Source organism: Chanos chanos, chromosome 3 (genome assembly GCF_902362185.1).
Source record: "Chanos chanos chromosome 3, fChaCha1.1, whole genome shotgun sequence".
NCBI lineage: Eukaryota > Metazoa > Chordata > Actinopteri > Gonorynchiformes > Chanidae > Chanos > Chanos chanos.
The window spans coordinates 58,241,531-58,264,778 of NC_044497.1; the positions used below are offsets into that span (position 1 = coordinate 58,241,531).

At 43.2% G+C, this 23,248-nt stretch overlaps 2 protein-coding genes across 2 annotated transcripts; one reads left to right on the top strand and one right to left on the bottom strand.

Moving 5' to 3' along the window:
• Positions 1-13,511: 13,511 nt before the first annotated feature.
• Positions 13,512-14,881, top strand: cldn5b (claudin 5b). The gene has a single exon (XM_030767314.1). The coding sequence runs from the start codon at positions 13,686-13,688 to the stop codon at positions 14,331-14,333; it is 648 nt and encodes a 215-aa protein (XP_030623174.1). The 5' UTR covers positions 13,512-13,685; the 3' UTR covers positions 14,334-14,881.
• Positions 14,882-15,962: 1,081 nt separating this feature from the next.
• Positions 15,963-23,084, bottom strand: acads (acyl-CoA dehydrogenase short chain). Its single transcript, XM_030767306.1, has 10 exons — positions 23,040-23,084; positions 21,899-22,062; positions 21,652-21,801; positions 20,304-20,415; positions 19,921-20,072; positions 19,481-19,651; positions 17,672-17,809; positions 17,202-17,297; positions 16,666-16,722; positions 15,963-16,549 (listed from the first exon to the last, which is right to left on the bottom strand). Exons 1-10 carry the CDS (start codon positions 23,065-23,067, stop codon positions 16,397-16,399), a joined length of 1,221 nt encoding a protein of 406 aa, XP_030623166.1. The 5' UTR covers positions 23,068-23,084; the 3' UTR covers positions 15,963-16,396.
• Positions 23,085-23,248: the final 164 nt, after the last annotated feature.

Sequence of the window (23,248 nt, forward strand, 5' to 3'; positions counted from 1 at the left end):
TGGAGGGGACAGTGGAGGGGACAGTGGGAGGGGTCAGTGGAGGGGACAGAGGAGGGGACAGTGGTGGGAGGGGTCAGTGGAGGGGACAGTGGTGGGAGGGGTCAGTGGAGGGGACAGTGGTGGGAGGGGACAGTGGAGGGGACAGTGGTGGGGACAGTGGTGGGAGGGGACAGTGGAGGGGACAGAGGAGGGGACAGCGGTGGGAGGGGACAGTGGTGGGAGGGGACAGTGGTGGGAGGGGTCAGTGGAGGGGACAGTGGTGGGAGGGGACAGTGGAGGGGACAGAGGAGGGGACAGTGGTGGGAGGGGACAGTGGTGGGAGGGGACAGTGGTGGGAGGGGTCAGTGGAGGGGACAGTGGTGGGAGGGGACAGTGGAGGGGACAGAGGAGGGGACAGTGGTGGGAGGGGTCAGTGGAGGGGACAGTGGTGGGATGGGTCAGTGGAGGGGACAGTGGTGGGAGAGTGGTGGGAGAGTGGTTTGCAAACCGTGGCCAGAGCTCTGTACAGGAAGTCACATGACAGATGCCAAAGGCAGACTGTGTGGAGTGGTTCTTGTTCCATGTTTCTTATTTTTCAGGCACATCAAAGGCCAATCAATCGGTTTGTTTTTATTTAAGAACAAGCCCATTTTGGGGGAGTTTAAAGAAGGGTGAGTACCAGGGTGAGTTTTTTCACATTATAGGGGTACACAAAATGCTTATCACAAACATTTTAATGAGGTGACTGAGATGAGGTCACAGTGGCATTTTCCAACTTGTATTCTGTCTTTCAGTGAGGCCAGAACAAAGACAGCGGGAGATTTAATCATGGACATCCATTCTCAAATGTTTATTTGTCCTCTTGTTTGAAACTCTTACACACACTGGGGGAGCGAGAGCGTTATGCTGTATTCTCTCGTGGGGGAGAGCTGTGCGGTGTCAGAAACACTCTTCACTGGGGGAATTGGTTCATCAGGCTGGATTGAGCCAGTCTGGAGGGACATAGTTAATTGTTTCTATAGCAACTGTCAGCTGCCAAAACTCTTTATAGACTAGAGTGTATCTGAGGAGTCAGGTGAGAGAAACGACGGCTCAGAGACTCAAACCCATCAATGATGTTTCTCCACCACGAAACACCAGACAAGCCGATCTTTCAATGCTCTGTGTGTCAGTAATGGTTAAGATTAGCCAGCAGGTCCAGCAGAAGGACTATAGCACTAATGAAATAAATGCACTGAATCTCAGTCCACTAACGGTCACCGGCCCATTCTTGGCAGATCCGGTGTTGTTGTGTGGTTCCTGCAGAAAACCAATGATTGTAAACATTAACATAACTAAACAACAACACAGCCCAGAAGCCCAGCTGAACAGACACACTCATCAGTGTTGACATGTTCCCCATGAGCAAACAGGAGGGAAACAATGATGGGAAAATCCTGTTGAGACACGGTGCAGTGGCCCAGCTGCAGTCCTCAGCCACCTTCCTGTGCTCCACACGGCCTATCAGGCTGAGGCTGAACAATCTCTGCTCCACACGGAAACAGGCAGCCTCTGCACCTCTCCTCTGACTCCAGTCTGTGGCAGTCACAAAACGATCTCTTCCCCCAAGTAACAGTGCTGCACATACTCCCACGATTGTTGCCTTTTCCTTTTCAAAGGGTTCTGCTAATTTACAGTGCCATTTGTAAACTGATTTGAGTGCTTCTGATATCATGAGACTTTGCCCCGTGTTCCTTTCCAGCCAGTGAGGCGGTTCAGAACCGGCTCAATCTTACAGGGCTTGTTTAGATTTCAGCTCAGAAAATAAGTCACCAAAATATCAGATGTGTTTGTATGTAAAATATGTAAAATATGGATGCATGCTTCACTTGGTCATTAGAGATATTCTGAGCAATCCTCTTCAGCCTACGGTGAAACATTTTTCTTCTAATGGAATAGGTCTCTACTCCATCACAGTCAGTCACTACGTGAGTTACTAAATAATAAACAGAAGTGTAAGGCCAAATGTTTTCATTCACTCTTATAATTATTTCACATGAGTTCTGACAAAGATACAATAACATGTTCTTTACTAAGGTTTTGTTGTTTCAGCAGAGTCATTTGTGATTAATTAATGACAGATTTGGGTTTTCGGTCCATCCCACAGTCTACTATGAACTGTTGGTGGAAATAATGTAAACACTGGACAAAAGTGGTGTTTCTTTGCCAGCTGTGGTGATATTGTGGCGGCTTTTTCTTTGCTTGGGAGTCGGCTCCACCTTCCAGGGGCACTCAAGGAAAGTGTGGCGCAGGATACATCACGGTCACAGAGTGAAAAGGGGAAAACGTTTGAGTGCTTCCGTCAGAGGACAGAAATGCCGCCCAGGCTGGCAGGGTTATGATGGGAAACCAGGCATCTCAGGAAAAGAAGAGGTTTGGACTATACAGCCATACAATGGCTCATTAAAGCTCCACAGTGCAGTCTCGTGCCGTCTCTGTGGACTAACCAAACACATTGCAGGAAACGTTTATTGTTCTCTACAAGCTGTTTCCCTTTTTCCCAACTGCTACGGAACAATTGGAGAAGAAGAAGTGGGGGGTTTGAGACATAGTTTTTCTTTTTTAGTTTGGTGAACGACAGGTTGAGACACAACATGGCAGAAAACAGTTCTCTGGAGAAGATATTCGTTAGGAAGATTTGTTCTGTCAAAACGAGACTAACAAACAGAATGTTAGTCAGCATGCAACACTGCTCCTAACCCAACCCTAACCTCACAGAACACTTCTCATCAGTGTAACACTGCTCCCAACCCAACCCTAACCTCACAGAACACTTCTCATCAGTGTAACACTGCTCCCAACCCAACCCTAACCTCACAGAACACTTCTCATCAGTGTAACACTGCTCCCAACCCAACCCTAACCTCACAGAACACTTCTCATCAGTGTAACACTGCTCCCAACCCAACCCTAACCTCACAGAACACTTCTCATCAGTGTAACACTGCTCCCAACCCAACCCTAACCTCACAGAACACTTCTCATCAGTGTAACACTGCTCCCAACCCAACCATAACCTCACAGAACATTTCTCATAAGTATACATAAGTGTGAAAGATAAATGTTATAACATGGCGAATACACACCTCTTTGCTCCCATGCGTGCCAACAGAGGAACATATGTGTGTAGATGTAAGGCTATTTTTGAATACATGAGGTACAGTATGTGGAAGAACAGACTAGGGTTAGGGTTAGGGTTAGGGTTAGGGTGAGCTCCAGCTGATGCGCCCTAATCACTTAAGGACACGGTCTGGTAAACACAGAGAGATTAATCACAGAATGAGTAAACGCAGAGAGGTTAAACACAGAGTTAGTAAACACAGAGAGGGTAAACACAGAGAGGGTAAACACAGAGTTAGTAAACACAGAGAGGGTAAACACAGAGAGGTTAAACACAGAGTTAGTAAACACAGAGAGGGTAAACACAGAGAGGTTAAACACAGAGTGGGTAAACACAGGGTGGGTAAACACAGAGAGATTAATCACAGAATGAGTAAACGCAGAGAGGTTAAACACAGAGTTAGTAAACACAGAGAGATTGAACACAGAGTGAGTAAACACAGAGTGGGTAAACACAGAGAGATTAATCACAGAATGAGTAAACGCAGAGAGGTTAGACACAGACTTAGTAAACACAGAGAGACTGAACACAGAGTGAGTAAACACAGAGTGGGTAAACACAGAGAGGTTAAACACAGAGTGGGTAAACACAGAGAGGTTGAACACAGAGTAGGTAAACACAGAGTTAGTAAACACACAGGTTAAACACAGAATAGGTAAACACAGAGTGAGTAAGCACAGAGAGGTTAAACATAGAGTTAGTAAACACAGAGTGAGTAAACACAGAGTTAGTAAACACAGAAGTTAAACACAGAATAGGTAAACACAGAGTTAGTAAACACAGAGAGATTAAACACAGAGTTAGTAAACACAGAGTTAGTAAACACAGAGTGGGTAAACACAGAGTTAGTAAACACAGAGTTAGTAGACACAGAGTGGGTAAACACAGAGTTAGTGAACACAGAGTTAGTAAACACAGAGAGATTAAACACAGAATGAGTAAACACAGAGAGGTTAAACACAGAGTGAGTAAACACAGAGAGATTGAACACAGAGTGAGTAAACACAGAGTTAGTAAACACAGAGTGAGTAAACACAGAGTTAGTAAACACAGAGAGGTTAAACACAGAATAGGTAAACACAGAGAGGTTAAACACAGAGTTAGTAAACACAGAGTGAGTAAACACAGAGTTAGTAAACACAGAGAGGTTAAACACAGAATTAGTAAATACAGAGGTTAAACACAGAATAGGTAAACAAAGAATTAGTAAACACAGAGAGGTTAAACACAGAGTGAGTAAACACAGAGAGATTGAACACAGAGAGATTGAACACAGAGTGGGTAAACACAGAGTTAGTAAACACAGAGAGGTTAAACACAGAGTGAGTAAACACAGAGTTAGTAGACACAGAGTGGGTAAACACAGAGTTAGTGAACACAGAGTTAGTAAACACAGAGAGATTAAACACAGAATGAGTAAACACAGAGAGGTTAAACACAGAGTGAGTAAACACAGAGAGATTGAACACAGAGTGAGTAAACACAGAGTTAGTAAACACAGAGAGGTTAAACACAGAATTAGTAAACACAGAGGTTAAACACAGAATACGTAAACACAGAGTTAGTAAACAGAGAGGTTAAACACAGAGTTAGTAAACACAGAGTGAGTAAACACAGAGAGATTGAACACAGAGAGATTGAACACAGAGTGGGTAAACACAGAGAGATTGAACACAGAGTGGGTAAACACAGAGAGATTGAACACAGAGAGATTAAACACAGAGTTAGTAAACACAGAGTTAGTAAACACAGAGTGGGTAAACACAGAGTTAGTAAACACAGAGTTAGCAGACACAGAATAGGTAAACACAGAGTTAGTAAACACAGAGAGGTTAAACACAGAGTTAGTAAACACAGAGTTAGTAGACACAGAGTGGGTAAACACAGAGTTAGTGAACACAGAGTTAGTAAACACAGAGAGATTAAACACAGTATGAGTAAAAACGGAGAGGTTAAACACAGAGTGAGTAAACACAGAGAGATTGAACACAGAGTGAGTAAACACAGAGTTAGTAAACACAGAGAGGTTAAACACAGAATTAGTAAACACAGAGGTTAAACACAGAATACGTAAACACAGAGTTAGTAAACACAGAGAGGTTAAACACAGAGTTAGTAAACACAGAGTGAGTAAACACAGAGAGATTGAACACAGAGAGATTGAACACAGAGTGGGTAAACACAGAGTTAGTAAACACAGAGAGGTTAAACACAGAGTGAGTAAACACAGAGTTAGTAAACACAGAGTGAGTAAACACAGAGTTAGTAAACACAGAGAGGTTAAACACAGAATTAGTAAACACAGAGGTTAAACACAGAATAGGTAAACACAGAGAGGTTAAACACAGAGTGAGTAAACACAGAGTTAGTAAACACAGAGAGGTTAAACACAGAATTAGTAAACATAGAGGTTAAACACAGAATAGGTAAACACTATACACTGTGTTTACCTATAAAGTTAGTAGTTAGTAAACACAGAGAGGTTAAACACAGAGTGAGTAAACACAGAGTTAGTAAACACAGAGTGGGTAAACACAGAGAGATTAATCACAGAATGAGTAAACACAGAGAGGTTAAACACAGAGTTAGTAAACACAGAGAGACTGAACACAGAGTGAGTAAACACAGAGAGGGTAAACACAGAGAGGTTAAACACAGAGTGGGTAAACACAGAGAGGTTGAACACAGAGTAGGTAAACACAGAGTTAGTAAACACACAGGTTAAACACAGAATAGGTAAACACAGAGTGAGTAAACACAGAGAGGTTAAACATAGAGTTAGTAAACACAGAGTGAGTAAACGCAGAGTTAGTAAACACAGAGTGAGTAAACACAGAGGTTAAACACAGAATAGGTAAACACAGAGTTAGTAAACACAGAGACATTAAACACAGAGTTAGTAAACACAGAGTTAGTAAACACAGAGTGGGTAAACACAGAGTTAGTGAACACAGAGTTAGTAAACACAGAGAGATTAAACACAGAATGAGTAAACACAGAGAGGTTAAACACAGAGTGAGTAAACACAGAGAGATTGAACGCAGAGTGAGTAAACACAGAGTCAGTAAACACAGAGTGAGTAAACACAGAGTTAGTAAACAAAGAGTTAGTAAACACAGAGTGGGTAAACACAGAGTGGGTAAACATAGAGTGAGTAAACACAGAGTGACTAAACACAGAGTTAGTAAACACAGAGTTAGTAAGCACAGAGTGGGTAAACACAGAGTTTGTAAACACAGAGAGGTTAAACACAGAGTTGATAAACACAGAGTTAGTAAACACAGAGTGGGTAAACACAGAGTTTGTAAACAGAGTTAGTAAACACAGGGTTAGTAAACACAGAGAGGTCAAACACAGAATGGGTAAACAGACACAGAGAGGTTAAACACAGAGTTGAGGTTCTGAAGACTGAGAACGACCAGTGCTCCTGGCTCTTCTTGTCCAGAGGGGTGTGATGACCCGTTGTCTTATGTATTTAAAATATTTAAATATGTAACTCTGTAGTAAATAGGCCCTGTTGTTTGGTGGTTCATACTGAGTTCTGAGGCCCACATAAACATATCGGTAAAGGTCTGAGACTGTTATAGGAAAGAGTTTACATTTGAACACCCGTTTACAGACATTAGGAAAAGGTCTATCATTTCTTTTTTAATTCTTCATAAAAGTAGTAAGGCATTACCCTTCTAAGGAGAGAGGGTGTCTTTCTGATTAGGTCTAATGATCACAGGAAATGGTTTTGTTCCAAATGGAATGCACTGATCTGCAGATTAAGAGAGAAAATGGCTCCGGAAATGAAGAGAAAAAAACGGATGTTCAGGAGCTGGGGCTGTGTGTTTAGTGGAGTCTTTGAAAATGCTATTACCAGTGCACCACTCCGTCTGAATCAACACACTGCTCAGTTAGTCCCAAAACAGACTTATGACTGGGCCTTCAAATGGTCAGAATTCATAACTTCACAATGACTACACCATCTTATCTGCTGACCAGAATCTTACACGGAGGCATTGTGTCTTAGTCACATTTTACACGTGGTCCAGGCAATCAGTAAAATGACCAAACACAACAATGAGTCACCTGACTCCATCTGCCTCCTGTTGATAGCCCAGATGGGAAATGAGTTAAACCACAGGCTACACAGGCACGAGGCTGCACACTGCTGAGATGAGGAGTGAGTTTACAGTGGATTGGACGGTTAGTTCATAACGACAACAGGAGACATCCATTACATACTAAAACAGCTCTGGGACTATCAGAGTGTAGCAGAGGAGTCATGCCAGGAAAGTTTCATTATCATTCATAATTACACTGAGATCACTGAGGATATGTGTCATAAACCAACTGATAGGACTTAAAGCATTAGTGTACACGGACTTTAACTGTCCTTAGTGTTTTTGGGGTAAAATAGTTCTCAGAGCATGAAAACATATAGATCTTTGTAATCAGACACCCTTCATCCTATTATTACTTCACTCCAATATGTATTCACTTAAAGGAAACAGCCTGATAATACAAGTGTCATGATAAAAAACAGTAAATGGTGAACTCTGTCTAAAGCAAGACTCTGAAGTGGCCATGGTGATATGAGTATAATAATTATTATGGATCCTCCACAGAACCCTGGGGCTTAAATCAACTTTACTGGAACGGAACAGAAGCGCTGCATGTCCGACAGGAAAAGCAGTCCACAGGAAAATAAAGAGGACACAAGAGGATATCCTCTCCATACACACACACACACACACACACACACACACACACCACAGACAACAGACAGCATTAACTCTGTCCTACACACACACACACACACTGCACACAGCATTAACTCCGTCCTACACACACACAGACACACACACAGACAACAGACAGCATTAACTCTGTCCTACACACACACACGCACACACGCACACACACTGCACACAGCATTAACTCCGTCCTACACACACAAACACACACACACACTTCACACAGCATTAACTCTGTCCTACACACACACATACACACATACACACACACACACCACAGACAGCATTAACTCCGTCCTACATACACACACACACACACACACACTGCAGACAGCATTAACTCCGTCCTACACACACACACACACACACACACACACACAGACACACACACACACTGCAGACAGCCTTAACTCTGTCCTACACACATAGCGTAAGTATAAGTGTGTATGTAGTGTAAGTGTGTATATAGTGTAAGTATAAGTGTGTATGTAGTATAAGTGTGTATATAGTGTAAGTGTGTATATAGTGTAAGTATAAGTGTGTATATAGTATAAATGTGTATGTAGTGTAAGTGTGTATATAGTGTAAGTGTAAGTGTGTATGTAGTGTAAGTGTGTATATAGTGTAAGTATAAGTGTGTATATAGTATAAGTGTGTATGTAGTGTAAGTGTGTATATAGTGTAAGTATAAGTGTGTATATAGTATAAGTGTGTATGTAGTGTAAGTGTGTATATAGTGTAAGTATAAGTGTGTATATAGTATAAGTGTGTATATAGTGTAAGTATAAGTGTGTATATAATATAAGTGTGTATGTAGTGTAAGTGTGTATATAGTGTAAGTATAAGTGTGTATGTAGTGTAAGTATAAGTGTGTATATAGTATAAGTGTGTATGTAGTGTAAGTGTGTATATAGTGTAAGTATAAGTGTGTATATAGTATAAGTGTGTATATAGTATGAGTGTGTATATAGTGTAAGTATAAGTGTGTATATAGTATAAGTGTGTATGTAGTGTAAGTGTGTATGTAGTGTAAGTGTGTATATAGTGTAAGTATAAGTGTGTATATAGTGTAAGTGTGTATATACACAGCATTAACTCTGTCCTACACACACACATACACACATACACACACACACACCACAGACAGCATTAACTCCGTCCTACATACACACACACACACACACACACCCACACTGCAGACAGCATTAACTCCGTCCTACACACACACACACACACACACACACACAGACACACACACACACTGCAGACAGCCTTAACTCTGTCCTACACACATAGCGTAAGTATAAGTGTGTATGTAGTGTAGGTGTGTATATAGTGTAAGTATAAGTGTGTATGTAGTGTAAGTGTGTATATAGTGTAAGTATAAGTGTGTATATAGTATAAGTGTGTATATCGTATAAGTGTGTATATAGTGTAAGTATAAGTGTGTATGTAGTGTAAGTGTGTATGTAGTGTAAGTATAAGTGTGTATATAGTGTAAGTGTGTATATAGTGTAAGTGTGTATGTAGTGTAAGTGTGTATGTAGTGTAAGTATAAGTGTGTATATAGTGTAAGTGTGTATATAGTATAAGTGTGTATGTAGTGTAAGTGTGTATGTAGTGTAAGTATAAGTGTGTATATAGTGTAAGTGTGTATATAGTGTAAGTATAAGTGTGTATATAGTATAAGTGTGTATGTAGTGTAAGTGTGTATGTAGTGTAAGTATGAGTGTGTATATAGTGTGAGTATAAGTGTGTATATAGTATAAGTGTGTATGTAGTGTAAGTGTGTACATAGTATAAGTGTGTATATAGTATAGGTGTGTATATAGTGTAAGTATAAGTGTGTATGTAGTATAAGTGTGTATGTAGTGTAAGTGTGTATACAGTATAAGTGTGTATATAGTGTAAGTATAAGTGTGTATGTAGTATAAGTGTGTATATAGTGTAAGTATAAGTGTGTATACAGTATACGTGTGTATATAGTGTAAGTATAAGTGTGTATATAGTGTAAGTATGAGTGTGTATATAGTATAAGTGTGTATATAGTGTAAGTATAAGTGTGTATGTAGTGTAAGTATGAGTGTGTATATAGTATAAGTGTGTATATAGTGTAAGTATAAGTGTGTATGTAGTGTGAGTGTGTATATAGTGTAAGTATAAGTGTGTATGTAGTGTGAGTGTGTATATAGTGTAAGTATAAGTGTGTATACAGTATACGTGTGTATATAGTGTAAGTATAAGTGTGTATATAGTGTAAGTATAAGTGTGTATATAGTGTAAGTGTGTATATAGTGTAAGTATAAGTGTGTATGTAGTATAAGTGTGTATATAGTGTAAGTATAAGTGTGTATATAGTGTAAGTATGAGTGTGTATATAGTATAAGTGTGTATATAGTGTAAGTATGAGTGTGTATATAGTATAAGTGTGTATATAGTGTAAGTATAAGTGTGTATGTAGTGTGAGTGTGTATATAGTGTAAGTATAAGTGTGCTTGTGGCTTGTATCATATCACTGTCATGTCCAGAACAGGTGTCAGGGAGGAAATACCCACACACATACACACTAACACACATACACATCCACACGCCTACACACTTACACACCAACACACTTACACAGCTACAAACATACACACTAACACAACTACACACCCACACACATACACACTAACACAACTACACACATACACACTAACACACATGCACAGCTACACACATACACACTAACACAACTACACACCTACACACATACACACTAACACACATACACATCCACACGCCTACACACTTACACACCAACACACTTACACAGCTACAAACATACACACTAACACAACTACACACCCACACACATACACACTAACACAACTACACACATACACACTAATACACATGCACAGCTACACACATACACACTAACACAACTACACACCTACACACATACACACTAACACACATACACATCCACACGCCTACACACTTACACACTAACACACTTACACAGCTACACACATACACACTAACACAACTACACACCAACACACATACACACTAACACAACTACACACATACACACTAACACACGTACACAGCTACACGCATACACACTAACACAACTACACACCCACACACATACACACTAACACACATGCACTAACACATGCACAACTAGGGGCAGCCGTGGTCTAAAGGTTAGAGAACCGGGCTCGTGACCGGAGGGTTGCCGGTTCGATTGGGCTGGCAGAGGAGATGATGGGTCTCGCTGTGTTCTCCTCACTCAGGGGTCTGATCACATTTCCATGGGATTATGGGGGATATTGTTCTCTGGGAACAGGGGAGTTTGTTCTCTTTAGCTAACAAGCTGCTAGTTTGCACCATGTCCCCTCACACTTTAGAAAAAGTATTTCACGGCACAAGCACAGGCTGTTTGAGGATTTGGTTTAAGCTGCTGAGGGTTTAAGCTGAAATGTTTCTCAGCAAAGAGAAGGAAAATAATATGATTTCAGAACATATGATGAAGAGTGTTATGGGGTTTGACATGTTGTGTCCTAACATTCCTGGGATGATTCAGAATAATCTCACATTTAACGACACATGACATGACTGTGCATCTGCATCTTGAGGTGAATGTGTGTTTGTTTAGAGCCCAATGGAGTCTAAACACAGTGTGATGTGTTTGATCTAAGGTTTGCCTTATCGGACAGGCCCACCATCCAAATTTTAAATCTCTAAATAAACAGACAAACAGTATGTCTTGTTTTCTGTTGCCCTGATTTCTGATTGGATACTCGGCTATCTGTGAACAGCATTTCCTTCCCATTCTTAATTGTCTTATCAGACATTCTCCAATCAAGCCAGGTCACGGGGAGAAACTGGGCTGGGTGATTACTGTTATTATTCCAGGCATACACGCAGGGTGGAGAGATTGCAGGAGAGATGGAGAGAGAACTGGTTGTTTATGGTGTCCTATGGGGAGGTAGAATTTCCCACATCCCACAGTGATTTGGCGTGGTCCCCTAATTATCAACACGCACCACATCCCTCGATCGTAAACGCAGGCAGGAGGGATGGGAACCGTACTTAAGAAACGTTTCAGTAACAGACTCTTCAAACCAATTTTGAGAAAAATATTTTAGTTTAAAATGTGTCTGCTAGCTTTTTCTTACTCACTGATAATACTGAACATGTTTGCTTTTCCTCAACGTGTTCTGACAAACTTTCAAAATGCCAAGTCAGTCCTCTTCCACTTCAAATTTTCCAAGTCAGTCAAATCAGAGTCGTTTGGTCAGTTTTATAATATTTCTCCAAACTGCATTCAGTCAACAGTTACTGTAACGAACTCATTCAATTCCCATCACATATTCTCTGTCAGACTCGGTCCTTACTGGGCTGAATGAGACGCAGGCGGTGTAAGGCTTTGTCGAGGCTGATCGGTTCTGTGAACCGTGTCACTCACAGATCAGCCATTTCTCCTGCTCATGGACAGACTCACTGTTTTTCCAGCACAGACGAGTTTGAGTCTAATCTCACTCTTCTCATGACACAGAAATAATCTGAATGGTACGCTGATATATGAGGTTAATTCCAACCTTTTTCAGATTCTGAGAGTCCGCTGAGATCGAATGAGTGTTTTTGAGCTGCTGAGGGAGAGAGAGCGGGTGAGGAAAAGACTAACCGTGACTTGGCAAACGTTAGTATGCGTTTGATTCTTAAACACATTTCTCTACTCAACATGAAGCTGTAAAGAATTCGACTGGAAATGAAACCTCTTCTGGTCCAGTTCTTTGTCTGGACTTTCTTTCCCCCGTTGGTTTAACAGCTGCAGTGCACGTCTTGCCCCTTTTCCTGTTTTTCTGACCCACATAGGAGGAGAAATCGCCGACACTGAGGGGAACTCCGTTACCTTCTTCACTGTGAGCGCGGGGCAAGGTATGAGTATGTGAAGCTCAAATCAGAAGAAAACGTCATGGTGCCTTTATTAAATATTTATTAATAAGTGCACTGCACTACATCACTGGAAACAGCAGTGCCGTCAAAAACTAAACTGCTGGACAAGTACACGCTATTCACAGACCTCTTAACGTCTTTAAATGTTTGATCCGATACCAACATCTGGTTTGTTTAAGTCACTTGTGGGAGAAGTATCAACAAATAAACAGAATATTTTGCGGGTATCTGGCGATTTCAGAGTTTAAAAAATGCAGGAAACAATTCGGAAACTTTTCACATGCGTGACGCTGAACTACTCGAAGTTAGATGCCTGTTGCATTTTATCTGTCGCAAAGCGAAGGCGTAAACTCACATTTAGATTTCCACATTTATTGCGTTTTCACGTAGAAGGTGCATCCGCAGGCTTCCCTGACCTATGTATTTTTTTTAAGAATGAATACCAGGAAGAGTGTTCAATCACACGTCTATTGTCTCTTGCCATTATCACTCTTCATCTGATGATAAATAATCTTCGTCACCGTAGAGTTTCCCGTTGTCTGTTTTCCTCAAACTCTTGCCTTTGATTGGCCGTTGAGAGATGCGGTGGTCTCCCATTGGCTAAACTTGAGCGCCTTTGTTGAATAAGCGTATAACTAGTTGCTCTCATTTAGTGGGCTCCGAAAACTTGTGTTCTTTTGTCAGATAGTCGTATCTGCACGATACTGCCTTACACGTGAGCCTGGAAAGCAATGTAGAGTGCTTTCATTTTCATGCGTGCGACGAAAACGAATACAGCACAAAATTTGACGAGTTAACAGAACTTATAAGTTATAGATTCAAGGTTTTCATTGCGTGAAAACGGTTCTGCAAAAATGATTTCCGCTTGCCTTGAGTTCCTTGGAATGGGGCTGAGCATCTCTGGGACATTTCTGGTAATGGTGGCATGCGGTTTGCCGATGTGGAAAGTGTCGGCTTTTATTGAAGGCAACATCGTTGTGGCTCAAAACATATGGGATGGACTGTGGATGTCCTGTGTTGTCCAGAGCACGGGCCAGATGCAGTGTAAAGTGCACGACTCCGTGCTTGCGCTTACCACGGATTTGCAGACCGCTCGTGCCCTCACTGTGATTTCTGCCGTTATGGGTGTGATGGGACTGACGGTGACCATTGCTGGCGCTCAGTGCACCAATTGTATCAAAACCGAAGCAGTCAAAGCCAGGGTCGTCAACGCCGGCGGAGTAACCTTCATCATCAGTGGTTTGTTTGTTTTAATACCCCTGTGTTGGATCGCAAACAACATCATCTCAGACTTCTACAATCCTCAAATCCTGCCGTCGCAAAAGCGGGAGATTGGAGCCGCGCTTTACATTGGATGGGGCGCAGCCGCGCTCCTGTTCGCTGGAGGCACAATTCTTTGCTGTTCCTGTCCACAACATTTGAAATCCTCATTTCCAGTCAAATATGAACCGTCAAAAAGTCCAATTCAAAACGGAGACTATGGCAAACGAAATTACGTGTGACAGTGGCAGGACTTAATTTACAAGCAATCACTTGGACATTTTGGCGACCAAAACCAAATATGTTGAGTGCAAATTATTGCCAAAATGAAGAAATTCAGGTCATGAGAAAAGCATGCTGTTCTGACAAATTAAGCTCATGTAGAAGAGTTTAGTCAAAGGAAGAAAGATGTTTGACCGTAGTTAAACTTTTAGTATCTGTTATTTATGCTACCCTACATTTTCAGATTGAATCTCTCCCGTCTTCACTAATTCTTTTTCTATTTCTGGAAAAGACTGGGGTGTATATTACAGTTATTGCCGCATTCATTTTATTTTACCAAGAGTCACGTGATATTTCATTTTTTTTCGCCTTGTTTACGCACCACCGATTAGGTACGGTCTGTGGCCCACAATAATGCCCATACCGTCCTGTGAGTAGTGTCTGTTGTTCTGCTATAATGTTTGGTCACTTCACTGTCCTATCACTGCTTAAATACTTTATCAGGGATTCACAGCCATACACTGCGTTCACTCAAATACGCATTCATTCATGTACATAAACAATGGAAACTTCATTTGCATTTATTTTCTCTTGAGCGTATATGTCTGTAAATGTGTTAAGCCTGGGTTTACCGACTGCTTATTTTGTATTAAAAGGCTTGTAGTAAACGGATGTAGCATGTTTCTTGAACACAAGGGTGATGTAAGCTATATTGACCACGTGCAGGTGTTAGCATCGTGGATGCCGTGTTTCCCCCCGTACAGTTCACGGTGGCATGTAGGGCATGACAGATGGGTTAACCATACATCACAGTTCTTCCGCAGAGAGTCACCCACATCACGCAGGTACTTACCAACACCTCTCCAGAGCTCCGTCTGTTATTTCCCACTCTAACGGCTCTGCCTTGAAAAGACATAACTAGAACTACAATGTACAAATTAGACCGAAACAAAGCACCGCGGTCCAGATCATCAACAATCAGGAAGCTTGCCCTACTTTCGCGCCCCTAGAGCGGAGCGAACACAATGGGCCTTGCTTTCGTCCCACCGGCTCTGTTCGTATTTGCAGAGGGATGGTAAACAAATTATGTCGCCTCAACTCCAGATGCAGTAATTAGATTAGAGTTCATCACCAATGGGAGTTCAGCACGATCAGTTTCGGAGCCCATCCTTTTTGGGTTTTGCGACGAGGGAAGGCCAGGCCTCAGCGTTGTGCTTTCAGTGCGGGTCAGCGCATTCTCAGCAAGTACAGGGTGATCATGGTAATGGTTCTCTAAACCGCAGCCGACTTTAACTGCAGCATTAATGGTTCTCTAAACCGCAGCCGACTTTAACTGCAGCATATCTCTGTTTGTGCTGTGTGGTATAAGGCAACAAAATACTAACATATCTTAAGAAGGCGCATAACAGTGGCCATGAACATCACAGAACATCACCTTGAGCGCAATTTAGACTTTTGGATTCCAAGGCAAAATTTAAAAACATTGTAAAGATTATTCTGCACTATTCTGCTACCAACCCCATTAACTACATAACGAAGCATTGCATACACGTAAACATCTGGACCGCAAAAATTGAGAAAACTGGATATATTGAGGTTACATGAGGTTAACTAAATAAAGACTTAAATTGACATTACTCAAGTGTTTATTCAAAAGTGTTCTGTCACACGATTATTTACAATCAAACAATATATTATCATTCAGAGCAAAAGCACTTGGCTGTCTCAGTTTGTGAGTATTTTATTTTGAATTGTGGGAGGTAATCTAGGCCGTTTCTCTTCCAAAACTCCGACGCTCTACTGCACTCTTGTGGTAAGAAACGGAAGTGATGATGTGACCCAGTCAATCCAGCGCCACACGGACCATGAGGATGACTGCTTCCAGATGAGAGTGAAAGTCACCAGAGCCAAACTTCACCTTAGAGCTGCTCCAATTCCAAATTCCTGCTGACAACTGCAGGAATCATGTGGTTTTGCTATTCATAATGAAAAGAACTCTTGATGACTGAACCAGACATCCAAGGCACTAAGGCAGTTTGTTTTGCAGGAGTAAACATTTTTTTAGCTTCTCTGCCTCAGGGACCTACGGCTGATACTCCTTTAAGACGTGACTGGCGATGACCAGTCTCTGGATTTCACTGGTTCCCTCGTAGATCTCGGTGATGCGGGCGTCTCTGTAGTGTCTCTCCGCGGGCATGTCTGTCACGAAGCCCATTCCCCCCAGCACCTGAATCGCCTTCACATTCACAACATCAAAAGACCAGCTCAGTTAAGCCACACAACATATTCTGCATAAGAGCATTCAACACAGAACGGTGAGCATGTGGCGTGTGCGAGTAAAGCTCATCAAACCTGGTGTGAGATGAAGGTGGCGGCTTCAGACGCAGCCAGTTTGGCCATTGCTGCCTCCTGCAGGACAGAGCAGACACCAGACAGTGGCACTGAGGAGTGAGTCTGCGTTTGGCAGCAGAATATGGCCAGACAATCCTATGACCTGACTGCAGACACCATATTCCTCACAGAGACTACCGAATGACAATGACTCTGCACTGCTATTAGTTAAACACAAACTCTTCATGTTTTAAAGACAGATGTCTGATGCATCGCTCTTTGTTTTAATTACGATAGTGATTTCTTAACCATTGTTTACCGTGCTTTGTTTACCCATCACATCACTGTGAAAATTCTCACACGATTCTAGCTCAAATTCAGAAACAGCAGATATCTAAACCAGCTTATCTAAACTATCAGACCAGAGCAGTCAGGTTCAGCTGTGGTTAACAGAGAGAAGGCCTGCAGTCCTGCACGGCTGCAGACTCCAGTGGTGTGACATGAAGACTGTATTGAGCATAAAGGAAGTGGTATTATTCTCATTCACATGGACCAACCTTAGAGAAAGGCTTCTTTGCATCTCGTAGCAGGGCAGCTTTCCAGGTAAGGAGACGAGCGCTTTCCAACGCCACAGCCATGTCCGCCAACTTAAACTACAACACCAACACATTTTCACACCTTTTACATCTTTTTATGACCCTTGTCTGAACAGTTCAGAAAACAGAGGATCAAAAACACACAAAATAACTTTACATTGGGCAATAACCAGACATCATTTGACCTTAAACTAGTGAGTTCATTAAAAAGCTACTAAGCTTGGACATGCAGTTTAAGATGATGGAGTCATTAAGATTACGGGTAATAAATAATATTACTGCTAATTACTACCCTACAGTCTGGAGGTCACATGCCTCTGGAATAGCCTGCTGTTTTTAAGTGTTTTATGTGCCTGAACGCACACCTCCCTAGTTTCTAGGCCAACTCCCCAACTGTTACAGCTCCTAACCCCCATTGCTGATTACTGTACCTGTATGGCCTGCATTTTCCCTATAGGGGCTCCGAATGCCGTCCGTTTGTGTGCGTAATCGGCTGCGCAGTCCAGGGCAGCCTGCGCGATTCCTAAGGCTTGTGCAGCTATACCTATCCGCCCACTGTCCAAGGTTTGCTGTTAAAAACAGAGAGTGGCTGACAGTTAAAGTAAAGATTAGATGACCATTACTCTACACAATCTCCTCTCCCTCTGAGCAGCGTGTCCTCTGCATGAGAGCCATGGCTGAGATTACAGTAGACAAAGAACACACAGTCAGGAGGAAGTGTCTTACTGTCGTTCAGTCCAGCATTAGCGTAAGTGAAAATCACAGCACCGTTACGCTAATTCAGTGTAACGTTTTAGAGTCTTTCAGCGCTACATGTCGGTGTCGCTCAGCGCTACGTGTCGGTGTCACTCAGCGTTACGTGTGGGTGTCACTCAGCGCTACGTGTCGGTGTCACTCAGCGTTTCGTGTCGGTGTCACTCTGCGCTACGTGTCGGTGTCACTCAGCGCTACGTGTCGGTGTCACTCAGCGTTACGTGTCGGTGTCACTCAGCGCTACGTGTCGGTGTCACTCAGCGCTACGTGTCGGTGTCACTCAGCGTTACGTGTGGGTGTCACTCAGCGCTACGTGTCGGTGTCACTCTGCGCTACGTGTCCGTGTCACTCTGCGCTACGTGTCCGTGTCACTCAGCGCTACGTGTCCGTGTCACTCTGCGCTACGTGTCCGTGTCACTCTGCGCTACGTGTCCGTGTCACTCTGCGCTACGTGTCCGTGTCACTCAGCGCTACGTGTCCGTGTCACTCAGCGCTACGTGTCCGTGTCACTCAGCGCTACGTGTCGGTGTCACTCAGCGTTACGTGTCGGTGTCACTCAGTGTTACGTGTCCGTGTCACTCTGCGCTACGTGTCCGTGTCACTCTGCGCTACGTGTCCGTGTCACTCTGCGCTACGTGTCCGTGTCACTCAGCGCTACGTGTCCGTGTCACTCTGCGCTACGTGTCCGTGTCACTCTGCGCTACGTGTCCGTGTCACTCTGCGCTACGTGTCCGTGTCACTCTGCGCTACGTGTCCGTGTCACTCTGCGCTACGTGTCGGTGTCACTCAGCGCTACGTGTCGGTGTCACTCAGCGCTACGTGTCGGTGTCACTCAGTGTTACGTGTCGGTGTCACTCAGTGTTACGTGTCGGTGTCACTCAGTGTTACGTGTCCGTGTCACTCTGCGCTACGTGTCGGTGTCACTCTGCGCTACGTGTCCGTGTCACTCAGTGTTACGTGTCCGTGTCACTCTGCGCTACGTGTCCGTGTCACTCTGCGCTACGTGTCGGTGTCACTCAGTGTTACGTGTCGGTGTCACTCTGCGCTACGTGTCGGTGTCACTCAGCGCTACGTGTCGGTGTCACTCTGCGCTACGTGTCGGTGTCACTCTGCGCTACGTGTCGGTGTCACTCAGCGCTACGTGTCGGTGTCACTCAGCGCTACGTGTCGGTGTCACTCAGTGTTACGTGTCGGTGTCACTCAGTGTTACGTGTCGGTGTCACTCAGCGCTACGTGTCGGTGTCACTCAGCGCTACGTGTCGGTGTCACTCAGCGTTACGTGTCGGTGTCACTCAGCGCTACGTGTCGGTGTCACTCAGCGTTACGTGTCGGTGTCACTCAGCGCTACGTGTCGGTGTCACTCAGCGCTACGTGTCGGTGTCACTCAGTGTTACGTGTCCGTGTCACTCAGTGTTACGTGTCCGTGTCACTCAGCGTTACGTGTCGGTGTCACTCTGCGCTACGTGTCGGTGTCACTCAGCGCCTACCATTGCAATCTTAAAGCCCATTCCACGCTGCCCTAACATGTTGCCCAGGGGAATGCGACAGTCCTCCAGGATCAGGTTGGCTGTGGAGGAGGCGCGGATTCCCAGCTTGTCCTCCTTCTTCCCCAGAGACAAACCTGGATGTGGCATCGGCACCAGGAAGGCACTGATTCCCTGAAAGGGAGAGAAGAAGAGAAAAATGACAAATCGATCATAGAATGAAACCATCCAGTGTCAAACTCCAGTCACAACCCTCCACTGGCCCCTGCCTCTGTCCAGCGCACTGACCACCTTCTCAGGATCTTTAGTTACTGGATACAAGACAAATTAGATGAAAACGTTTCACCAAAGTTTTTCTGCTGTCCAGAGAGTGTAGTTTGATCTGTTCCTGATGTAGCTGAGTACAGGACATGGCTTTGTCGGGTTCTGAGTTCTGACAATACCTTATGTTTAAGGCTCCTGTCAGTAGTGGCAAAAACAACGGTAGCAGAAGCGTCCCAGCTGTTGGTGATCCAGGCCTTTGTCCCGTTCAGCACCCACTCCTCACCGTCCTGCTGGGCCAGCGTCGACGCCGCACCCGCATCACTGCCGTTCCCTTACAGCAGGTTTCAGAGAAAAAAGATTTTTTCGCTACATGCATGAGGGCAAAGTCATAAAACCTGGGCCTGTGTTGAATGACACTGTATTTACCAACCATGTGTGGGACTGTATGGAAAACAGTCTCTCACACTGGCAGTGCCCTGATCCCCGTCACACTGTTCTGTTCTTCTGATGCATGTCTAAAGCATGTCTTACGATTCAGAGCAATGAAAGACGGCTGTCATACCTGGCTCACTCAAAGCGAAGCAGCCAACTTTTTCTCCCGTGGTGAAAGGAGGAATCCACTGTTCTTTCTGTTCCTCGGTGCCAAATTTCAGGATTGGCCCCAAATACAGCGACTGGAGAGCACATAAGCCGTTTATTTCCAAACTGTTCAGATTTACAGTATCTCTCTTGCATCTGCATAACAAATCTGTTCATAAAACAGAAGACACTGTTGCAGACCCTTAAAGGCCCCTGTCAATCCAAACCCATCCTCTGTCACTGAAACAGACAGGATCAGAGCACTGAAGGCATCCAGAAACTGATCTGATCCAAAAATCTAAAATCAGACCAGCAGACTGTGTGCCTCACCACCAATAAAACAAAAAATCAAAAAATCCCCCTCCGGAGAAAACATCTGCTCCCTGAACAGAAAAACGGCGCCTTACTCAGCACCTCCTCTCATGTGAACACTTCCTGTTTCCACTCACCGCTGTCAAACTCATCTCTGAGGCTGTGATGGCCACAGACATGCACAAAAAAAACCTTATGTGCAAAGAGAAATAGTGCAAATCTTTCCCCTTTGGCATTTTCTGTTGCATAAGGTGACACGTGTGTGAGTGTGAGTGTGTTTATGTGAGTGTGAGTGTGTGTGTGAGTGTGAGTGTGTGTGTGAGTGTGTGTGTGTGTGTGAGTGTGTGTGTGTGTCTGTGTGTGTCGAAACTTTCATTCCACCCGTCATGATCTATTGTGTGTAGAATGGGATTTTTTTAGCCAATCACAGAATTTCTTCATTTCATAAAACTTCTGTCGAGGTCACTTTAAAAGTGTACAGAGTCATATGGTTTTCACTCCATAATATGTTGTCACCATTTAGAGGGATACAAAATTTTCCAATATTTCAACTTAAAATGTACTGGCCCATAAAATAAAATGAATAGAGTTAAACTTTGATAAGCTTAATTAACAGTTAAATGAATAGAGTTAAACTTTGATAAGCTTAATTAACAGTTAAATGAATAGAGTTAAACTTTGATAAGCTTAATTAACAGTTAAATGAATAGAGTTAAACTTTGATAAGCTTAATTAACAGTTAAATGAATAGAGTTAAACTTTGATAAGCTTAATTAACAGTTAAATGAATAGAGTTAAACTTTGATAAGCTTAATTAACAGTTAAATGAATAGAGTTAAACTTTGATAAGCTTAATTAACAGTTAAATGAATAGAGTTAAACTTTGATAAGCTTAATTAACAGTTAAATGAATAGAGTTAAACTTTGATAAGCTTAATTAACAGTTAAATGAATAGAGTTAAACTTTGATAAGCTTAATTAACAGTTAAATGAATAGAGTTAAACTTTGATAAGCTTACATTATTGACACTAACGATGACGCCTGTGGAAGCGCATCCCCTGCTCAGCTCCTCCACGGCCAAGCTGTAGGCGAGGTAGTCCAGCCCCGCCCCCCCCAGGCTCTCTGGGACCTCCACTGCCATGACGCCCAGAGCTCCCAGCTCCTGCACCTGCACAGGTAAGCTCTGTTCAGTTCCTGTCTCTTTTACCTGACAGCTCATTATGCTGCGTTTCATAGTCATCTCTGCCTCACAGCAGTATCCTCACCTGCTTAGCGGGATAGGAGTGATTCCGGTCAAGTTGGGCAGCGACTGGAGCCAATTCCCTGTCTGCATAGTCACGGCACGTCTGCCGCAGCATCTGGTGGATCTCTGGCAACTCTGCCAGCTGGGACAGACGGCGTGTGGTACACCCAACAGCCACACCAAGAGCTGAGAGAGAGATGACCAGACAGCAGAGAGAAAGTGATTTTCTCTGTAAAGTCTAGAGTGTCTTATCAACTTTTGGTACAACTACTTATTTTGAGCAGTTTCCTGCGCACATGCTTGTGCTTAAGTGTCAGACTTGACGTTCTTGGCGCACGTTAAAAACAGCGTGCATTATGCAATAGTTATCAAGTCCACGGGCTTAATGTAATTCTGGTGTTATGATGCGCCCGGACAAAAACTAGGTGAAAGGTTACGAGAAGTAAGCCTGCCGGTCTCACCTTCGTCCCAGTGCGGACAACTGAGCCATTTTGCTAAGTTGCCTGGCAGTCATAAGCTGATAAACTGTACAAACAACTGTACAAGAAAAAACTAAACACAAACTACATATAAAACGCACAGCGTTTAGCTGATCGATGAATCAATGACGTAACTACGTCCTCATTTTACCCGTCAGATTCCTGATGCAGAGCCCGACGTTTTCTAATATATCTTAGCTGAAAATGTGTGAATGGCGACGCAGTTTGAGGTAGCGCACGCCTCTGTTGCAGTGTTAATAGCGATTTAATCACCTAATCTCGGAAATACTCGCAGTATTTTGTATCAACGATATCTTACCGTGTTAGGCAAATGAACCAACCAGAGCTAACCTGTTTACTGTGAATGTTTTTGACATGTCCGGGACGCGATGTCTGTTGTGTAAACAGTATTAGTTTTGGAGCGTAGTTCTGTCACACTGCAAAACACTGGTTAGTTACACAGACTGTCAAAACTTACAGAACTATAGCAATCTCTACTTTTCAGTCTACAACCAAAGCTAACCGGCTAAGCTAATGCTGGCTTATTCTCTGAATGACAGAATGTCGCTCGTGCTGTAAATGTTCCTTAATAACTTAGGACTGACTATAATTTGTTGCTTAATTATCTCCTATTAACGCCTAAACCAGTTAACGGGACACACTGTTAAATAACTCTTTACTGACCTCTCCGCGCTTTTAAAAGTGCTGCCATCTCTGCTCTATTCTTTCCTCTTGTGCAACCATAAGGGTTTGTCACGTGGTTAGAGCTGCGTCATTATCAGTGTGCTGATGCTTGCCCTGTTTTGCTCCTCGAGGTTTGTCTTCAAGGCAGGCGTTTGCCGCCAATTCCGTTTCCTAAATTTCTCTCTCTCTCTGTCTCTCTCTCTCTCTCT

Coding starts and splice junctions, on each gene's coding strand:
- cldn5b (XM_030767314.1), top strand. CDS start 13,686: ATGATTTCCGCTTGCCTTGAGTTCCTTGGAATGGGGCTGAGCATCTCT.
- acads (XM_030767306.1), bottom strand. CDS start 23,067: ATGGCAGCACTTTTAAAAGCGCGGAGAG. Junction 21,802..21,898: donor ACTCCTATCCCGCTAAGCAG/GTGAGGATACTG, acceptor TTACCTGTGCAG/GTGCAGGAGCTGGGAGCTCT. Junction 17,810..19,480: donor TGGGCTTTAAGATTGCAATG/GTAGGCGCTGAG, acceptor TGTTTTTAACAG/CAAACCTTGGACAGTGGGCG.